General features: G+C 41.2%; 1 protein-coding gene across 4 annotated transcripts in view; it reads right to left on the bottom strand.

The window, feature by feature from the left end:
• The window catches only part of LOC138370159 (uncharacterized), a 125,571-nt gene that overhangs the window by 17,425 nt on the left and 88,110 nt on the right, over nucleotides 1-20,036 (bottom strand). For all 4 annotated transcript variants that reach the window (XM_069334152.1, XM_069334153.1, XM_069334150.1 and 1 more), the window contains exon 2: nucleotides 16,507-16,629. In XM_069334152.1, coding sequence (XP_069190253.1) covers nucleotides 16,507-16,629 — 123 coding nt within the window. The remainder of the gene's footprint in view (nucleotides 1-16,506; nucleotides 16,630-20,036) is intronic.

Raw genomic sequence — 20,036 nt, 5'->3', positions numbered from 1 at the left:
GGGAAAGAAAGTTAAGAACTTAATATTATAATTATCACCATTACCAATTAAATATATAAAATCAAAGAGTGCACAGGGGGAGGGGTATTAACACTATACAAGGGGATTATTCACAATATAGTCTTCTGCTGAACCCTCTGGATCCAGAAGCTAGGTGCTGAGTCTTCGGTGCTTTCTCCGTGGCCTCACAACGTGTCCTCTGGGAATGCCGAGCCTACCCTGGCCACAGGTCAGCCAAAACACAGGTCCACTGGGGGCACCGCCGTGGAGGCCGTCAACCACAAATCCAGCCGGTCTGCTGGCAGGTTCCGGACCCGCAACGCTGGCCAGGCCACTCCACGGACGATATTAGGGTAAACACCCTAGACAGGAGTCTCGTGTGATATCACAAATCACCCTCCTGTCCTCAATACCCCAGTGGATACTCGTCTCCAACAGTCGGTCCCGGGTAATCCTTTTACTGCCACTCCACTGGCAGGCTAACACACCACAGTGTTCTTCCGGGGGGAACGACTTCACAACAGGTGCAACAAGGTACAAGGTATGGAGACTGGCTGCCTCGGGTAGACTGACTCAACTCCCATCACAGCAGTCCCAGGTCGACTCTGTAAGCAGACACATCATCAATAACTCGGAAACACTAAGGCACCTCACTTACAGGCTTAGACACAAACGCCCGACACATCCACTTCATAGATGGCGTTGTAGTCTGAGCACCACCTCACCAGAGGTCAGCAGCGGCGGTGTAGAGTGCTGAACGGGACTGGAAACTGGCCCTTGTGGCCGGTATTCGCCGTCCTAACCAGGTGTCGTCGTCCGTTTGGCGGGGGTTTTGGGAGCTGACCCACAGATGGCGTGGTCGTTACTGCTCCGCGCTCGGACGCTGGATCCGGGTTCGTAACAGTACGACATATATATATATATATATATATATATATATATATATATATATATATATATATATATATATATATATATATATATATATATATATATATATATATATATATATATGTCGTACCTAGTAGCCAGAACGCGCTTCGCAGCCTACTATGCAAGGCCCGATTTGCCTAATAAGCCAAGTTTTCATGAATTAATGTTTTTTCGACTACCTAACGTACCTAACCTAACGTAACTTAACTTTTTCGGCTACCTAACCTAACCTAACCTATAAAGATAGGTTAGGTTAGGTTAGGTAGGGTTGGCTAGGTTCGGTCATATATCTACGTTAATTTTAACTCCAATAAAAAAAAATTGACCTAATACATAATGAAATAGGTAGCTTTATCATTTCATAAGAAAAAAATTAGAGAAAATATATTAATTCAGGAAAACTTGGCTTATTAGGCAAATCGGGCCTTGCATAGTAGGCTGAGAAGTGCGTTCTGGCTACTAGGTACGACATATATATATATATATATATATATATATATATATATATATATATATATATATATATATATATATATATATATTAGTATTTTTTGGTAGCAGTCTTTCTTGTAAACATATGTAGTTGAATATGACCGAAAAAGTAAGATTGAAACGCCATGCAACCTCTGAAGAGACAACTAACACAAAACATGTAACCCCCCTATTAGGATATTTTATAGGAACTTCTTTTCCATATCTCATAAAACGGAGAAAAGGGTCCTGAAAGATATTGTTAATAGGAACGTTATCCCTACAGACAAAAATTAGAAGATACAATTGATGATTTACTATAAAACCAAAAAAACGGCCAACCTACTCATGAAAAACTCTCCAGACACAAAGCAGCACGCTTTAAAAAAGACCAACGTCGTCTATTCCTTTCAATGCCCATTTGGGGACTGTAAGCCCCAAAGAACTCAGTATATAGGCAAGACAATAACATCTCTTTCCAGGCGATTAACAACGCATAAGCAACAGGCCTCCATTAAGGAACATATAATCTCTTCCCACAACCAGACCATCACCAGAGAAATATATATATATAAATATATAAATATATATATATATATAAATATATATATATATATATATATATATATATATATATATATATATATATATATATATATATATATATATATATATATATATGCGAACAAGCCTGAATGGTCCCCAGGACTATATGCGAATGAAAACTCACACCCCAGAAGTGACTCGAACCCATACTCCCAGAAGCAACGCAACTGGTAACTACAGGGCGCCTTAATCCGCCCTGTAGTTACCAGTTGCGTTGCTTCTGGGAGTATGGGTTCGAGTCACTTCTGGGGTGTGAGTTTTCATTCATATATATATATAAATATATATATTGTCACGTGGGGGGGGTGGTGGGCCGGGGCTCTGCTAGCACTCGGCTGCTAGGGGCTCAAAAGGCCAAATACTCAGCCCCTCCGACTCCCTGGATTCACCGGAGTCTCCTTGGTCACACAAGAGAGGACCAACAATGCCCACCTCCGCAGGTCTTTGCTTCCACCACAAAAGGGGATGCCACTGATTCACCCTGGAAGCCCTTCAGTCAAACACGGGGAAACTGCTGTTAACAGTTCCGGCCTAGACCCGTGTAGGAGTGAAGGAAGACTCAGGCTTACCTTATAACAATAACCTCCCTGAGTCTTGCCTGCCAGACAAAAAGGTTGCAGGAACTCCTTTCCCGCCTGTCTTCTCTATCTTCTTCTTAACAAGGTCGCCAGCTGGGTTATTATATCTGCACCCCAGCAATGCAGTTCAGTGGGTGTATTATATATTGTTTGTTCCAGAAGATTGCTATTCCCATAGATCTGCTACTAGACTGTCGGCCCAGGGTACTCTCCCAGGAAGGTCTGTGTGGCTTTACCTCTCTCTAGCCACCACGTTACTAGTTGCCACCATTCAGGCACTGATACTGATCGGATGGCTAAGGGTACACTTTTATGTAAGTCTGTGCTGTCTTCACCACTCTCCAGGCAATAAGAACCGCTATAGAGAACGCAGTGTTCCCTAGGTGGTACTATGATAACCTTCCTGTATGCTCATAGAGAAATATTATAAATGGAGGTACACTTAAACACGGTGATAAAATGTGTGAATTTACTGATGCAAATTACATGAACACACATACAATCACAAGTAATACATGAATATGAAAATAAGGATAATAAGTCTGGAGATCGTCAGCCTCTTCTTCCACGACCTCCAACACTCCTTCAACTGGGCAGAAAGACAGGAGTCCCACACTCTCTCACAGGAGGGCCTCTTCACCACGTCGGCGCCTCTTCTTCACTGTCCTGCCATCCATACACACTGTCCTCTCTGACAGTCCTGGACACAAGCTGCCTTGCAGCCTATTCTACTACCAAAGCAGTAATGTCCTATTGCCACATACATAAGCAAATATTGTGGCCTAACTAGCCTACTCACACAAGGGGTAATGGGAGGGAAAATGATCTACCTTACATTCCTGGATCACGACGCCTGTCCCTCGATGGTGTGAGGTTCCCACGCTTCCTGAGTCGATCCTTGACGATCCAGGACGTTCCACAGGTCCTCAGGTGTCGTGGAGCCTTCGCGTCGTCGCCGTTCCAATCCCTGAGATTCAGCTACCCCAATCCTGGTTCATCGATGGGCGCTGAGCTAATCACTATTTTCCCACACTCGCCCCTTCCACAAGGCGTTGCTCCTTGTCCTAGGCACGGTGTCGTCCTTCCAAAACCCTCAGTGGATGTGACCCGGTCACAGCTAGGCTTGCCCGCCACACCTTTTCAGACCCTCAACGTCCAGCGTCGCCGCCCAGCGACGTCGCCGAATATTTTCCAAGTTTGGAAATATTTTCCGCGATCGGCTAGTGTCCCTTCCAAAACGTCATATCTGCTGTAGGGGATACTCTTTCATTTTATATCAGGGCGCCAATTTCTCCTTATTTACAACTTATAATGTAACGTTCTCCTTTAACTGGCAGCTGGTCTGGTCGCCACACATGTCAATAGACTCCCTGAACCTCAGAGAATCAGTAGGGAGAGCTGATATGACTCTTTACGCCGGCAAACGAAAGAAATAGGAGAGGGCACCGTAACAATATATATATATATATATATATATATATATATATATATATATATATATATATATATATATATATATATATATATATATATATATATATATATATATATATAAGTTCCTATAAAATATCCTAATAGGGGGGTTACATGTTTTGTGTCAGTTGTCTCTTCAGAGGTTGCATGGCGTTTCAATCTTACTTTTTCGGTCATATTCAACTACATATGTTTACAAGAAAGATTGCTACCAAAAAATACCAGTATATATATGTATATATATATATATATATATATATATATATATATATATATATATATATATATATATATATATATATATATATATATATATATATATATATATATATATATATATTTATATATATATATATATATATATATATATATATATATATATATATATATATATATATATATATATATATTTATATATATATATATATATTTATATATAAATATATATATATATATATATATATATATATATATATATATATATATATATATATATATATATATATATATATATACATATATATACTGGTATTTTTTGGTAGCAATCTTTCTTGTAAACATATGTAGTTGAATATGACCGAAAAAGTAAGATTGAAACGCCATGCAACCTCTGAAGAGACAACTGACACAAAACATGTAACCCCCCTATTAGGATATTTTATAGGAACTTCTTTTCCACATCTCATAAAACGGAGAAAAGGGTCCTGAAAGATATTGTTAATAGGAACGTTATCCCTACAGACAAAAATCAGAAGATACAATTGATGATTTACTATAAAACCAAAAAAACGGCCAACCTACTCATGAAAAACTCTCCAGACACAAAGCAGCACGCTTTAAAAGAGACCAACGTCGTCTATGCCTTTCAATGCCCACTTGGAGACTGTAAGCCCCAAAGAACTCAGTATATAGGCAAGACAATAACATCTCTTTCCAGGCGATTAACAACGCATAAGCAACAGGGCTCCATTAAGGAACATATAATCTCTTCCCACAACCAGACCATCACCAGAGAAGTCTTAACAAACAACACAGAAATCATCGATAGATACAGCGATAACAGGTGGCTTGACATCTGCGAGGCATTACACATCAAGAAGTCAACACAAGCAATCAACAGCCAGTTAATGCACAACTATATTTTACTCACTTCAAAACTCTGTACCAATATAGAAGTATCAAGAGGAAATATGGGCCAATAGGCTCTTTGCAGTTACTTCCATTCTTCCCTTTCATCTATACCCATTGAACCGTGTTCTGTTTTGTGTTGAAAGTTTGTTCACCTCATCCAAAACTGTTGTAACATATCACCTCACCCAAATGCGAGAATACAAGACAAAAGCTGTTTAAATATTAGCATAGTAAAACTCTGCTAAGTGTTTGCAGGTTAAAGTTGTGTGTGTTAAAACAAAAGTCTTTGAGAATGTAATAAGTTATTACGAAACGCGTTCAAATGTCGTGTCAGACTAGAAATTGAAATGAATTTTGGAGAATTGATTCTTCAATTACCATCAACAGTAAAAAGAAACATAAGAAATAATGAGAAAATTCGTGTTAGAATTATTAATCCTACTTTTTCGGTCATATTTAACAACATATGTTTACAAGAAAGACTGCTACCAAAATATACTAATATTAAAACGCACGACCCAGCAGCAAGAAATCAAGCCTTCACGATAAAATATCGCCAAGATCTGATTCGACATTAGATACACTAGGCAGAAAATGAAATCAAAGAGAACAAAACGTAACTACTTCATGCTACAAACCAATGGAGAAACAGCAACATCGACGAAAACCTCCGTATTCATATCTAGCAACACCTCGACATCCTCACAGATCGACATCACTACAGCACCGAAACCAGGATAATCAAGAAACTAACAACATTATATGGAGGATCTATGGCGATTCCACGACCAAGAGACGGCTTCCTGAACCTTGCTGGAATCAACCTCACTGGGGACCAAGTCACTCTCCTAAATCTGGGTATAAACTATCACGTTATGTCCAGACCAAGTGAGATGGCCCGGAAAGTGGAGTTGGAGATCCTGTTGGACGACATATTCGACCTTGAGACAAAAAAGGAGGTCCCCACCAAAGACACCTTACAAGCAGAACTTATTGCAGAAGGAGGAAAGATTCGAGGCAACTACAGAAGCACCATACTGTCCCCTGAGCTCAAAGCGGCAGCTAAGAGCCTTCGTGAGAACAAGGAGATAGTCGTCAGGAGAGGTGACAAGTCGCCAATATACGTCATTCTTAAAAAAGACGAATATCTGGCGAAAATGAACTTCATTCTCTCTGACCAAATTAAATTCCAAAGGGTAACGAAGGACACTACAGCCGAATTAAAAGCAAAGGTCAACAAACTGATCGAAACTGTGAACGCCAAGAAATCCGGACTCCACCTGCCAAAGATCATTGGGGAATATAAAGCTTGGAGTAGTTTCCTTACAATGTTTTCTGGTATGTCAAGAGGAGTACAGGGCGGATCACGATACACTCTGTTCACTATCATCCCGATTGTTTCATCCACAGGTACGTTGGTAAACAGTGATTCTACGTCAAACGAGGCTCTTATTCCTGTGGCCCGTGTTCCTCGCAGTAAGTCAACAAATTCCTTTGGAGACTTCAGGCTGAAGGTGCAAGGGACATAAGGAGTCAGCAAGCCGTTGAGTCGCTTCGCCATTCTGTACGTGGGTGTGGGTATCTGGCTGATGATTGGCCGAAGTGGGTTTCCAGGCTTATGTGTCTTGACATTTCCATACGCGTATCCAGGCTTATATTCCCCAATAATCTTTGGCAGGTGGAGTCCGGATTTCTTGGCGGTCACAGTTTCGATCAATTTGTTGACCTTTGCCTTCAATTCGGCTGTAGTGTCCTTCGTTACCCTTTGGAATTTAGTTTGGTCAGAGAGAATGAGGTTCATTTTTGCCATATATTCGTCTTTTTTTAAGAATGACATATATTGGCGACTTGTCACCTCTTCTGACGACCATCTTTTTGTTCTCACGAAGGCTCTTAGCTGCCGCTTTGAGCTCGGGGGACAGTATGGTGCTTCTGTAATTGCCTCGATTCTTTCCTCCTTCTGCAATGAGTTCTGCTTGTAAGGTGTCTTTGGTGGTGACCTTCTTTTGTGTCTCGAGGTCGAATATGTCATCCAACAGGATCTCCAACTCCACTTTCCGGGCCATCACACTTGGTCTGGACATAACGTTACAGTTTATACCCAGATTTAGGAGAGTGACTTGGTCCTCAGTGAGGTTGATTCCTGCAAGGTTCAGGAAGCCGTCTCTTGGTCGTGGAATTGCCATCGGTCCTCCATATAACGTTGTTAGTTTCTGGATTATCCTGGTTTCGGTGCTGAGGTGATGTCGATCTGTGAGGATGTCGAGGTGTTGCTCGATGCGAGTACGGAGACTTTCGTTGATGTTGCTGTTTCTCCATTGGTTTGTAGCATGAAGTAGTTGCGTTTTGTTGTCTTTGATTTCATTTTCTGCCTTATGTATCTGATTACGAATCAGATCTTGGCGATATTTTATCGTGAAGGCTTGATTCCTTGCTGCTGGGTCGTGCGTTCAGCAATCAACAGCCAATTAATGCACAACTATATTCTACCCACTTCAAGACTCCGCACCAATATAGAAGCATCAAGAAATATGGGCCAATAGGCCCTTTGCAGTTGCTGCCATTCTTCCCTTTAACTTACAAAATATTATACCCATTGTTTCGTGTTCTGTCTTGTGTTGAAAGTTTGTTTTCACCTCATCCAACACTGTTGTAACATATCACCTCTTCCAAATGCAGGTATAAAATCGAAGCTGTTTAACTCTATTCAGTTATAGTTGTGTGTGTATAAACTAAAGTCTTTGAAAATGTAATAAGTTTTACGAAACGCGTTCAAGTGTCGCGTCAGACTAGAAATAAAAATGAATTTCGGAGAATTGATTTTTCAGTTACCATCAACAGTGAAAAGAAATATAATATATATATATATATATATATATATATATATATATATATATATATATATATATATATATATATATATATATATATATATATATATATATATATTTATATATATATAATTATATATATATATATATATATATATATATATATATATATATATATATATATATATATATATATATATATATATATATATATGTTGTACCTAGTAGCCAGAACGCACTTCTCAGCCTACTATGCAAGGCCCGATTTGACTAATAAGCCAAGTTTTCATGAATTAATGTTTTTCCGACTACCTAACCTAACTTTTTCGGCTACCTAACCTAACCTAACCTATAAAGATAGGTTAGGTTAGGTTAGGTAGGGTTGGTTAGGTTCGGTCATATATCTACACTAATTTTAACTCCAATAAAAAAAAATTGACCTCATACATAATGAAATGGGAAGCTTTATCATTTCATAAGAACAAAATTAGAGAAAATATATTAATTCAGGAAAACTTGGCTTATTAGGCAAATCGGGCCTTGCAAAGTAGGCCGAGAAGTGCATTCTGGCTACTTGGTACAACATATATATATATATTGTGACGATAATCTCTTTCAAGAGAGATTGAGCCTGCTCTTCCCTACATCATAACGTCGTTCAAGTACAAGATACTATATAGAAGATACGTCCACCAGCATCGCCAAACGTTTTGCCCAGGAAGGAAATCGTACCATGCACACCCCGACACCGGCCACAGCCCGCCGTAACCAGCAAACTGCTCATACTCCGCCTGCCTGTTGCTGATTGGCTGGTGTCTCGCCGCACCTGCACTCACGCCACCACCAAGAGTCGATGTCTGGGCAGCAGCACGCAGTACTGCTCAGAATATCTCTGTGCTCCTTGGAGTTGACATTTCTCGCTAGTAGACTAAGCCTTGGTTTCGTGTACTAAGGGAGGTGGCAGCTTGAAGCCAGTATTCCAGCACCTCACTTATTTAATTTACATTGCTATCACTATAACGTGCATTCTGGTCTTAGAGTAACTTTTCATTGCCAGTTATTATTCATGTTGTTTTGTTTGTTGACTTGTCCTGAATTTTATGAGTGTCTTTATTCATGTCTTGTTTTATAGAGTAATTAAAATTTCATTGTTTATATACTTTGTGTTTTGTTAGTCTTCCCATTACCTTACCACAGACGAAAGGACAAACTTCTCTTTTTTTTGTTATGTGACGAGGCCCTGCCCCCAGCTTTTGAAACAGCCGAACACCAACGCTTTACCGCCACATTTCATGGGGGCCTGTCCACGGAGCTTCACTCAGGTACTGGTGCCAAATTGTAAATTTGTGGTAAGTGTATTTGGCTTTGGTAAAGTAGCTTTTTACTATTTTCAATTTTCAATATTATTTTCATATGGTGCTGTGTGTATTGTGCATTCCGAGAGTAGCATATGGTGTAGGTGAGACAACTTTGGATTACGTGGTGACTGTAGGCCTCAGTCATTCTCTTAATTGGTCATCTCTCCCTCCGTGTTATTACTCGTGTTTACCATCTTTTGTCCCTAGGATATTTCTCATATTTTCGGCAGATCATCATATTGGTACCCAGGTACTGTGGTCTGTCCCCGGGTCAAGAGCACCTAATCTTCTGCAATATGACGGTAGGAGGATAAAGAGGGCCATAGTTCCTCTCGCACGAACTTTAGTTGCTGAATTGGGACCTCAGCAGCAGTTCTCGTCACCAGTTGACACCTCGCACCCCTACACGTCGGTCAGAGATGATGATATTTACATTGGTAGGGAATTAGCCTTCTTTTTCAGAGCACAAAAGTTCGCTAATTCTGTAAGTATCATATTAATTTCAGTGCGAAAAACTTGCTTATGTCCTATAGACTCGGCAAGGTATGCCTACATTCTTGGACTACCTAATTCACTTTTGAGGCAATTAACTGTTTCATTTGTTTTAGAAACTCAGTTTCGCTTGTTTAGTAGGATTTTCTTGCCCTTATCCTCTTACATGAGTACCGGGTACAAGATTTCCTGCGACCTTGATTTATTAATCATTTATCATCTTGAAATAAATAAATAAATAAATAAATAAATAAATAAATAAATGTTTATTTAGGTAAGGTACATACATACAAGAAATTTTTACAAAGATTGGTTGACTTATAGGTAGAGCTAGTATATACAATGCATTAATTGCAATGCAAATTAACATTAATTGTTAACGATTCCACAGGATAGGTACCAGTTGCCACGTTGTCCTGTTTCTGACAATCACCATATCACGACAGTATATTCGTTGTGCATTTATTTGCTAATTTCACCATGTTTCGTCTCCAAGCTTTCCATACAGATCCAGCAGGTGAAATAGGGACTTTAAGTCGTGCCAAGAGGACTGAATTACGAACTCTTGCACATGAGTATCAACTAGAAGTTCCCTACCAAGCCAACAAAAATGAAATACATAACCTGTTACTGGATCATCTCTTAGAGGAAGGTAAAATAGACTCTGAAACTCACGAAACTTACTTTATTGCAGATAAAACTGATTTGGCAACGATGAAACTCAAACTAGAGCTGGCCAAGATCGAACGCGAACAGCAAAAGGAAGCAGCTGCCATGCAAAGAGAAGCCCTCGAGCAACAAAGGGAAGCAGCTGCCATACGAAAGGAAGAAAAAGAACGTGAAATCGCCCTCAAGGAGCGTGAGATTGCAATACACCGTGAGCGGGAACGAATACAGCTTGAAACAAAACAACACGAATTGGAGATGCAACGCGACCATGACAAACAACAAGCAGCTCTGACTATGGAATGTCGTCAACGAGAATTCGCGTTGGAAACTACACACCTCGCTCAACGCCAGCGAGCTACTGCCAATCTTCCCGTCAGTTTCAATATATCACATGCAAGTAAGTTAATGCCACCATTCGTAGAGACAGTAGTTGATATGTTTTTTACCACCTTTGAAACCCTTGCTAATCAACTTAGTTGGCCTGCCGACCAATGGGCAACCCTTCTCAGAATACATCTCACAGGTAGAGCTGCAGTTACCCTCAGTACTTTGGCGTCTGAGAATGACTACCAGACTCTGAAACAAGCAGTGTTGGACGCCTACCTTCTCTCCACCGAAAGTTATCGAAGAAAATTCCGTGACCACCTGAAGGCAAGTACCACTACCTTTCTCGAATTTGCAAATACCAAAAGGAGATATTTTATGAAATGGCTGGAAGCAGCACATGTCTCTACCTTTGCAGAACTCGTCAACCTCATGCTAGTTGAAGAATTCTTGAGGCGTGTGCCGCCTCCTGTCCGTCTATATTTAGCAGATAAAGAAGAAACCGATTACCTAAAGTGTGCTAAGTCGGCTGACACTTACAGCCTCATCCACCGGCTGACACCAGAACCATCTTCCAGTAAGAAGTCGTGGTACAGTTACGAGAAAGTGAGTACCGATCAAGCTGGCTCGCAATTGTAATGTAAGTATTGTAGACTCTATGGACATACCATAGATAAATGTGGTAAGTCTCAATACAAAGGAAATACCGAATCACCTAAACCCAAACAGACTCCTCCTAAGTCCGGTAAGCCTGTGATGAATGTTGGTGTTCATGGTAATGATTTTTCTCTTTTCAGTAAACACCTGTATACTGGAACTGTCTCTACCAACGGCTCAAATCCGGAGGGAGGTTTCAAACTGAAGATCTTGAGGGACACAGCGGCTCTTCAATCCATTATTTTGAAATCAGCTGTGCCCAATATCGCCTACACCGGAGAAACTGTCTTCATCACTGACCTCACTGCTACCACTCCTTATCCTCTCGCCAGAGTCCACCTGGATTGTCCCTTCGTGACCGGAGAAGTCCAAGTCGCCATCAGGGAAAAGCCTTTTCCCATGCCTGGAGTGCAACTTCTCCTGGGCAACGACTTGGCAGAAGACCTGCAACCGACCAACCTGATCGTCATGGACAAACCCCAGGTGCGTACCTCTGTAATGGATAATCCCATCTTTGAGTATGTTCCAGGAAAGGTTCAAGAGAGTGATAAAGTTTCTCCTCCGGTTTTAGTGACCACCCGTGCACAAGCTGCACGACCACAGCCAGCTGACTCTACTGCTACCGCTGTCCCTCAAGACCCTCAGAAACTACCCCCGAATCTGACCAAGTTGGAGTTCCGTATGTTACAGAGGGAAGATCTTACCTTGACACCATTATTTTTCCAGGCTGAGACTCAACCTGACAGTATTCCTGGGTTCTTCCTAGAGAACGAGTTGCTCTACCGCAGATATAGACCCAGTAAACTGAAGGAGGAGGACGATTGGGCCAACGTCGAACAACTAGTGATTCCTGCCAGCCTGCGGCCCACTATTTTACACCTGGCCCACGGAGCACTCTCCCACTACGGATTTAACAAGACCTACCATGGAATCCGTCAAGACTACTACTGGCCAGGTATGGTAAATAGCGTCAAACAGTACGTCAAACAGTGTCATACATGTCAGATGGCAGGTAAACCGAACATCTCTATTCCCAGAGCACCACTGACTCCCATACAGGTGCCTGCGGAACCTTTCCACAGACTTATTATAGACTTTGTTGGTCCTTTACCTCGGACCAGTTCAGGTAACGCCTATATCTTAACCATCCTGTGTCCTACCACCAGATTCCCCATAGCAGTTCCAGTAAAGAACATTACGGCTGCTACGGTTGTGAAACACTTATTGAAGATCTTCACCCAGTATGGATTTCCAAGGGAGGTTCAGAGCGACTGTGGCACCAACTTCACCAGTGATCTCTTCAAGAGGACACTGGAAGAGTTCAACATTAAACAGGTATTGTCCAGCCCCTATCATCCTGCTTCACAGGGTTCTCTTGAGCGTAGTCATCAGACTATCAAAGCACTCCTGAAGAAGTTTTGTAATGAAACCTCTAAGGATTGGGATAAGCAAATTGACCTGATAATGTGTATCTTTAGAAGTCTTCCCAATGAGTCTCTAGGAGTATCTCCTTATGAGATGCTCTACGGACGTAAGTGCCGTACTCCTCTCAAAGCTTTCAAAGACTCTCTACGTGATTCCACCTTCAGTGAGCATCAGAATGTGCCCCAGTTTCTTCAAAACCTACAACACATTCTAGAGAGGGTCCACAGTTTTGCCCAAGATAATCTATTGAAAGCACAGGAGAGGATGAAGACTCATTACGACCAGACCAGCAAAGTAAGGAAATTTAAACCGGGAGACTTCGTGCTTGCTTATTTCCCTATCCCAGATTCTCCTTTGCAAAACAGGTTTTCAGGACCCAACCGCATCAAGGAGTGCAGAAGCAACAACAACTACGTTCTAGAGACTCCAGATAGGCGGCGGAAGACCCAGTTGTGCCACGTCAACCTCCTGAAACTATATAACGGTACTCCTCCCACTGTCATGATGACCTATTCTTCCTTTAAAGAGCCATACATCCACAGTGAGACCTTCCCAGCTTCTCCCGAAAACACTGACAAGGAGTCAGTGCTTTCCAATTCGGAAATCCTAACTGATCTTCACAATTATTTTCAGGGCAATCATAGTGCACCTCTCATCAAGATCTTCAAAGAAAATCAGGAGTTGTTCCGAGATGATCCACAAGAGTGTAATGTTACCCAGCACGACATCCAACTGCTCCCTGACACCCGGCCGATTCGTCAACCTTTCTACCGAATCAGCCCTAGCAAGAAGGAAGTCATGCGTGCTGAGGTGCAGTACCTCTTGGATCATGGACTGGCTACACCTTGTGAGTCCCCCTGGGCCTCACCCTGTATCTTGGTGCCAAAACCCCAAGGTAAGGTTAGACTTTGTACGGATTACCGTAAATTAAATAATGTGACTGTCAAGGATGCATGCCCCTTGCCAAGGATAGATGACATTCTTGACGCCATTGGTAATGCCCAGTACTTGTCACAAGTGGACTTGCTTAAGGGATATTACCAAGTGTGTCTAACAGAGCGAGCCAAAGAAATATCTGCCTTTATCACTCCCTTTGGACTTTTCACATATGAACGCCTATCTTTCGGACTATGTAATGCCCCGGCCACCTTTCAGAGAGCTGTCAACCGCGTCATCCAAGGCTTGGATAACCCCTACGCCTATTTGGATGATATCGTCGTAGCATCCAACACCTGGAGCGAACATCTGCTCCAGCTGCAACGACTGTTCACCAAGCTCCTGACAGCCGGCCTCACCATCAACCTGGGCAAGTCCACCTTTGCCAAAGATAAAGTGCGTTATCTGGGTCATGTAATTGGGAGTGGCAGCCTAGCTCCGTTAGACACACACACTCAAGCCATCCAGCATTATCCACAGCCTACCACCAGGAAGCAGCTCCTGCGCTTCCTTGGTTTTGCCTCCTACTACCGTAGGTTTGTGAGAAATTTTAGTACGGTAGCAACACCATTAATTACTTTAACCAGTCCCAAGCAACGGTATAATTGGACCATGCAGCAAACCGTTGCTTTCGAACAACTCAAATTCCTCCTCTGTTCTAATCCCATTCTCGCCTCGCCAGATATCACCAAGCATTTCGTCCTTCATGTCGACGCCAGTGGTACCGGCATCGGTGGTGTCTTGATGCAGCAACGAGGCGAGGAGGTTCAACCTGTCAGCTACTACAGCTAAAAGTTGAAACCCCACCAGAGGAACTACAGCATTATCGAGAAGGAGCAACTCTCCATCGTCCTGAATCTCCAGCACTTTGCTCCATACCTACAAGGTGCCAGGTATACCACTATCTTCTCAGACTACAATCCTCTCCGCTTCTTACATCAAGGCCAATTCAATAACCAAAGTCTTCTACGATGGGCTTTATATCTGCAAGATTTCAACCTGGAGATCTGCTATATCAAGGGTTCTGACAACATCATAGCCGACGCCCTCTCCAGAGTCTATGAAGTAGAAGCAACTCCAACTATCACTCCACCATATGAAGACGTAACTTCTTCCAGAACTGCAGGCTTCGGGGGAGAGTTGTGACGATAATCTCTTTCAAGAGATTGAGCCTGTTCTTCCCTACATCATAACGTCGTTCAAGTGCAAGATACTATATAGAAGATACGTCCACCAGTATCGCCAAACGTTTTGCCCAGGAAGGAAACCGTACCATGCACACCCCGACACCGGCCACAGCCCGCCGTAACCAGCAAACTGCTCATACTCCGCCTGCCTGTTGCTGATTGGCTGGTGTCTCGCCGCACCTGCACTCACGCCACCACCAAGAGTCGATGTCTGGGCAGCAGCACGCCGTACTCATCAGAATATCTCTGCGCTCCTTGGAGTTGACATCTATCGCTAGTAGATGAGGCCTTGGTTTTCGTGTACTAAGGGAGGTGGCAGCTTGAAGCCAGTATTCCAGCACCTCACTGATTTAATTTATATTGCTATCACTATAACGTGCATTCTGGTCTTAGAGTAACTTTTCATTGCCAGTTATTATTCATGTTGTTTAGTTTGTTGGCTTGTCCTGAATTTTATGAGATTGTCTTTATACATGTCTTGTTTTCTAGAGTAATTAAAATTTCATTGTTTATATACTTTGTGTTTTGTGTGTCTTCCCATTACCTTACCACAGAGGAAAGGACAAACTTCTCTTTTTTTTGTTATGTGACGAGGCCCTGCCCCCAGCTTTTGAAACAGCCGAACACCAATTGTAACAACATACATGTTGATTGTAACAACATACATGTTGATTGTAACAACATATATGTTGATTGTAACAACATACATAATGATTGTAACAACAAACATGTTGATTGTAACAACACACATGTTGATTGTTACAACATACATGCTGATTGTAACAACGTACATGTTGATTGTAACAACATATATGTTGAGTGTAACATAGATTAGTAATCTATGAATACTCAGTATGTATAAATGACCTAAAACTAAAACTAATACACAAAGTAATCACTTAACGTGATGTATCAATGAGTAAATCTAGTGGAGACATGAGGAAGATTCGAACCTGCACACTGGGTACGTCCAAGCACGCACCTTAGTCAGCATAACCACGAAAGTGGAAGCCACATGACCCCTTGAGGATTCAGTTGAATCTCAGGTTTCAATGCTTTAGAGCATGTCTTGGTCTAAGGCGTGTGCTTGGGAGTTCCCATTGTGCAGGTTCGACTCCTCCTCATGCCTCTCACTAAAACTAATGTTAAATGTCTGAGAAGACAAGTCACTATTATTTAATTTTTCTAAATTATTTTAAATGAATTCTCTAATGCTCGTAAAATCTAAAATTGTAATAATAAAAGTGCTTAAACAATATTATTATCTAATAAAATTATTCATTGGTAGACAATATATACTTCAACAATCTACACAACTATATCTTTTGACCAAATCTAATACGTTTGTTCCGTGAATAAGAGTTTGTTATGATACATAACAAAATGGCAGGAAATATTAGCAATATGTTGGGGAAGAGAGGCGTGACGTACTCACTTTGGGGAGCGCAGCACCAGCAGTTGGTTCCCCGACAACCCCTCTTAACCTGACGCTCACCAGCCCAACACTGACTCCTGCAGGTGCCTCCATGTTTCCTGCACTTTCTCTTGATTTTGCACTCTGTAATACAGTAAAAGCTCATTAAACGCTGAGCACACATAAACACTCATAAATGTGTCATAAAAGAAGCACGACCGTTTTTTGACTGTATGAATAGTGGATCATCTGAGTGTTGTGTCCACCATCAGACGTGAGAGCTTATACACAACAGAAGTCAGTAAAATATCTGTGTGTATGATGTCTTGGTGGCTAACAATAACCATTAAAGGGCTGGGTCGTGTTGCAATATAACACAGAACACAGGCGCCTGTGTTCACCACTACCACCTGGTAGTGGTGTGAAGTCACGTGATCATCTTATGACTATATAGCTCTCTAGTGATTGAATCGTTGTCAATGCTTCTTTGGTTCATGATTTTTCTATAATTAACGTGCATGTAAGTTGCCTAACCTGTCCTCAGACCAAGTCCATTCCATCCAGCGGTCAACCCCAGTGATGCATTCATAAATTTTAATAGTCTGTTCATTCAAAACAGAACTTTTCTCCTATATAAATTAATATTTTTATATATTAGCATATTGTGCATATTTAGGCACTGGTCGGGTTAAGTTATGTGTTTAGGTTCTGTTGGCGATTATTTGTATTTGTAGCGCGTGGGTGAAGCATTTACAGTGTTGTGATTCGAATAAAATTCATCAATGAAGCACTTTTTCCGGAAGTGTTCGAACGTGTCATCAGTTGTCAATCGTGTGTAACAGCCGGTCCTCCAAACGAAGACCCAAATGGGATTCCATGCACCCATTAAACCCTCCTGTTGGTGAATGGAAGACGGTTTACACACGACTCAAAACTGATGACGTTCGAATGCTTCCAGAACAAGTGCTTCACTGACGAATTTTGTTCGAACCACAATGCTGTTAATGCTTCACCCACGTACTACAAACACAAATAATCGGCAACAGAACCTAAACACCTAACCTATGCCTATATATGCACAATATGCTAATATAAAATATTATTAATTTATAGAAAAAGTTTGAGAAAAGTTGTTTTGAATGAACAGCATGTGAAAACTGAAGAATACGTCTTGGGGTCGACTGCTGAATAGAAAGGACTTGATCCGAGGATGAGTTGTGTGTAATCCGTTTTTTCATTCATAAACGGGGGTTTGGCAGGTGCATGGAATGGACTTTGGGTCTTTGTTTAGGGGACGGGCTGTATTACCATCAACTCTCATGTTGCATAATGACTACTCAATAGAGAACTCTTATTACTGCTGTTTCACCCAGATACCCAGTTTATTCCCAGATGGGTATACACTGGAATGTTATGCCCAGACCAAGTGAGATGGCCTGAAGAGTGGAGTTGGAGATCCTATTGGACGACATATTCGACCTCGAGACGCAAATGAAGGTTACCACTAAAGACACCTTGCATTCAGAACTTATTGCAGAAGGAGGAAAGATTCGAGGTAACTACAGAAACATTATACTTTCCCCCGAGCTCAAAGTGGCAGCTAAGAGCCTTCGCAAGAACAAGGAGACAGTTGGCAGAAGAGGTGACAAGTTGCCAATATACGTTATTCTTAAAAATGATGAATATCTGGCAAAAATGAACCTCATACTCTCTGACCAAACTAAATTTCAAAGGGTAACAAAGGACACTACAGTCGAATTGAAAACGAAGGTAAACAGACTGATCGAAACTGTGAACACCAAGACATCCGGACTCCACCTGCCAAAGGTTATTGGGGAATACAAATCTGGGTATGCGTATGGAAATGTCAAAACGCACAAGCCTGGAAACCCACTCTGGCTAATCATCAGCCAGATACCCACACCCACATACAGACTGGCTAAGTGACTCAACTGCTTGCTGACTCCTTATGTACCTTGTGCTTTCAGCCTGAAGTCTCCAAAGGAATTCGTCGACTTGCTGCAGGGAGCTCGGGCTACAGGGATAAGAGCTTCTTTGGATGTAGAGTCGCTGTTTACCAACGTACCCGTGGATGAAACAATCTGGTTGATAATGGACAAAGTATATCGTGATCCGGCTTGTTGGGTATCTGGGGCTTTGACTCAAATATAAAATTATTTAATTAAGAGAATTAATATACTCGAAGGACCACCCACTCTTGAGAAAAGAGGGAAAGCAAATAAAGGGGTAATGTGACTGACACTATAGAACCAGTGCCTTTGGATGTTAAATTATTTAACAATCACTTAAAGAGAATGAATGGAGTGTATTAAAGTTAAAAGACTCAAATATCAACATTGGTGTGTATTTCTAGAAGTTCATATTTATCTAGGAACCAATGTGGTTCGTCACCAGTTCATCAAGGATATTAGTAAATTAAATTGAATATGGAATGAATTAAGTGATAGTAATTAGAGGCGAATATGTCTCAGGATACTACAATAATATAGAATAATATTACTAAAATAAAGGGTTAGTAATATTGATCTCATTAATAGATCATTGAAGTATCTATATTGGTTAGTATCTCTACAATAACAATTAACAGCTTAGCTGTGAAATTAAGTGAGATGAAATCGGTTGCCACACTCCACTGACGACGTATTGCGTTGGAGAAATTATTGCACGTGAAGGTGGGGAAGCCTAGCACCTCGGTTGACGTAGACCCGGGAGCTGAAAGGCAATTACAATGTAGAACTCTTCTATGTAACTACCTACAGATACATACGGAATTCTTCCTAAAATATCTGTCACTACAGAATTCTTCTGCAAACATTAATATAATATATTCTTATATAAATTGCAAGAAATAAATATTGCTAGAGAGGAGACGTACTGGATTTTTGTTGTAATGTCTCAGCCTAACGACAACTACCCTAAAATATAACATGTGATCACATTGTTACAAAAAAGGTTATTAATAGTTCCCGGGGCCAAGTTTCCGTTGATGTAGGAACGATTCCAGTTCCCTTGTCTTCAGCTGCCGTGATAAGAAGTCAATTATGGGCTGGATAATTGATTAGTTCCTTGGACACTGCTGTGATGGTCCAAATAACGTGAGACCCCTCTCGTGGTTGTAGGAGCGAAATTTAAAGACAATAACAAAATCGAGACGTTGCTCTCTGTTGCACGTTGGTAACACGCTGCCAATATGGCGTCGTCCACACAAGTGGCGTCTCCTTCCTCCCCTCCCTCAACCCTGGCTGCGATACGCATGCGCAGCCCGCTCAAAGTATTCTATTTTACTTATAATTAATCAGGAAAGTAAGAACTGGTGACAAGTGCTTATGTCACTAATAAATGTATTAAGGTGCAATAAATTTTTGCACAATGCAAGTCAGCTTATTAAGACTGCATTAAGTAATATTATATGAATCGTTTTATACTATAATAATTTCCACTGTAGTTATTAATACACCTAAATGAATAAGTTCAGTATGCAATAATATGCTATGTAAATAATCAACTAAATAAACGATTATCCTTAGTAA

Source organism: Procambarus clarkii, chromosome 31 (assembly GCF_040958095.1).
Source record: "Procambarus clarkii isolate CNS0578487 chromosome 31, FALCON_Pclarkii_2.0, whole genome shotgun sequence".
NCBI classification, from domain to species: Eukaryota; Metazoa; Arthropoda; class Malacostraca; order Decapoda; family Cambaridae; genus Procambarus; species Procambarus clarkii.
The sequence above is the reverse complement of the archived record's forward strand: the minus strand, read 5'-3'. Positions and strand labels throughout refer to the sequence as shown.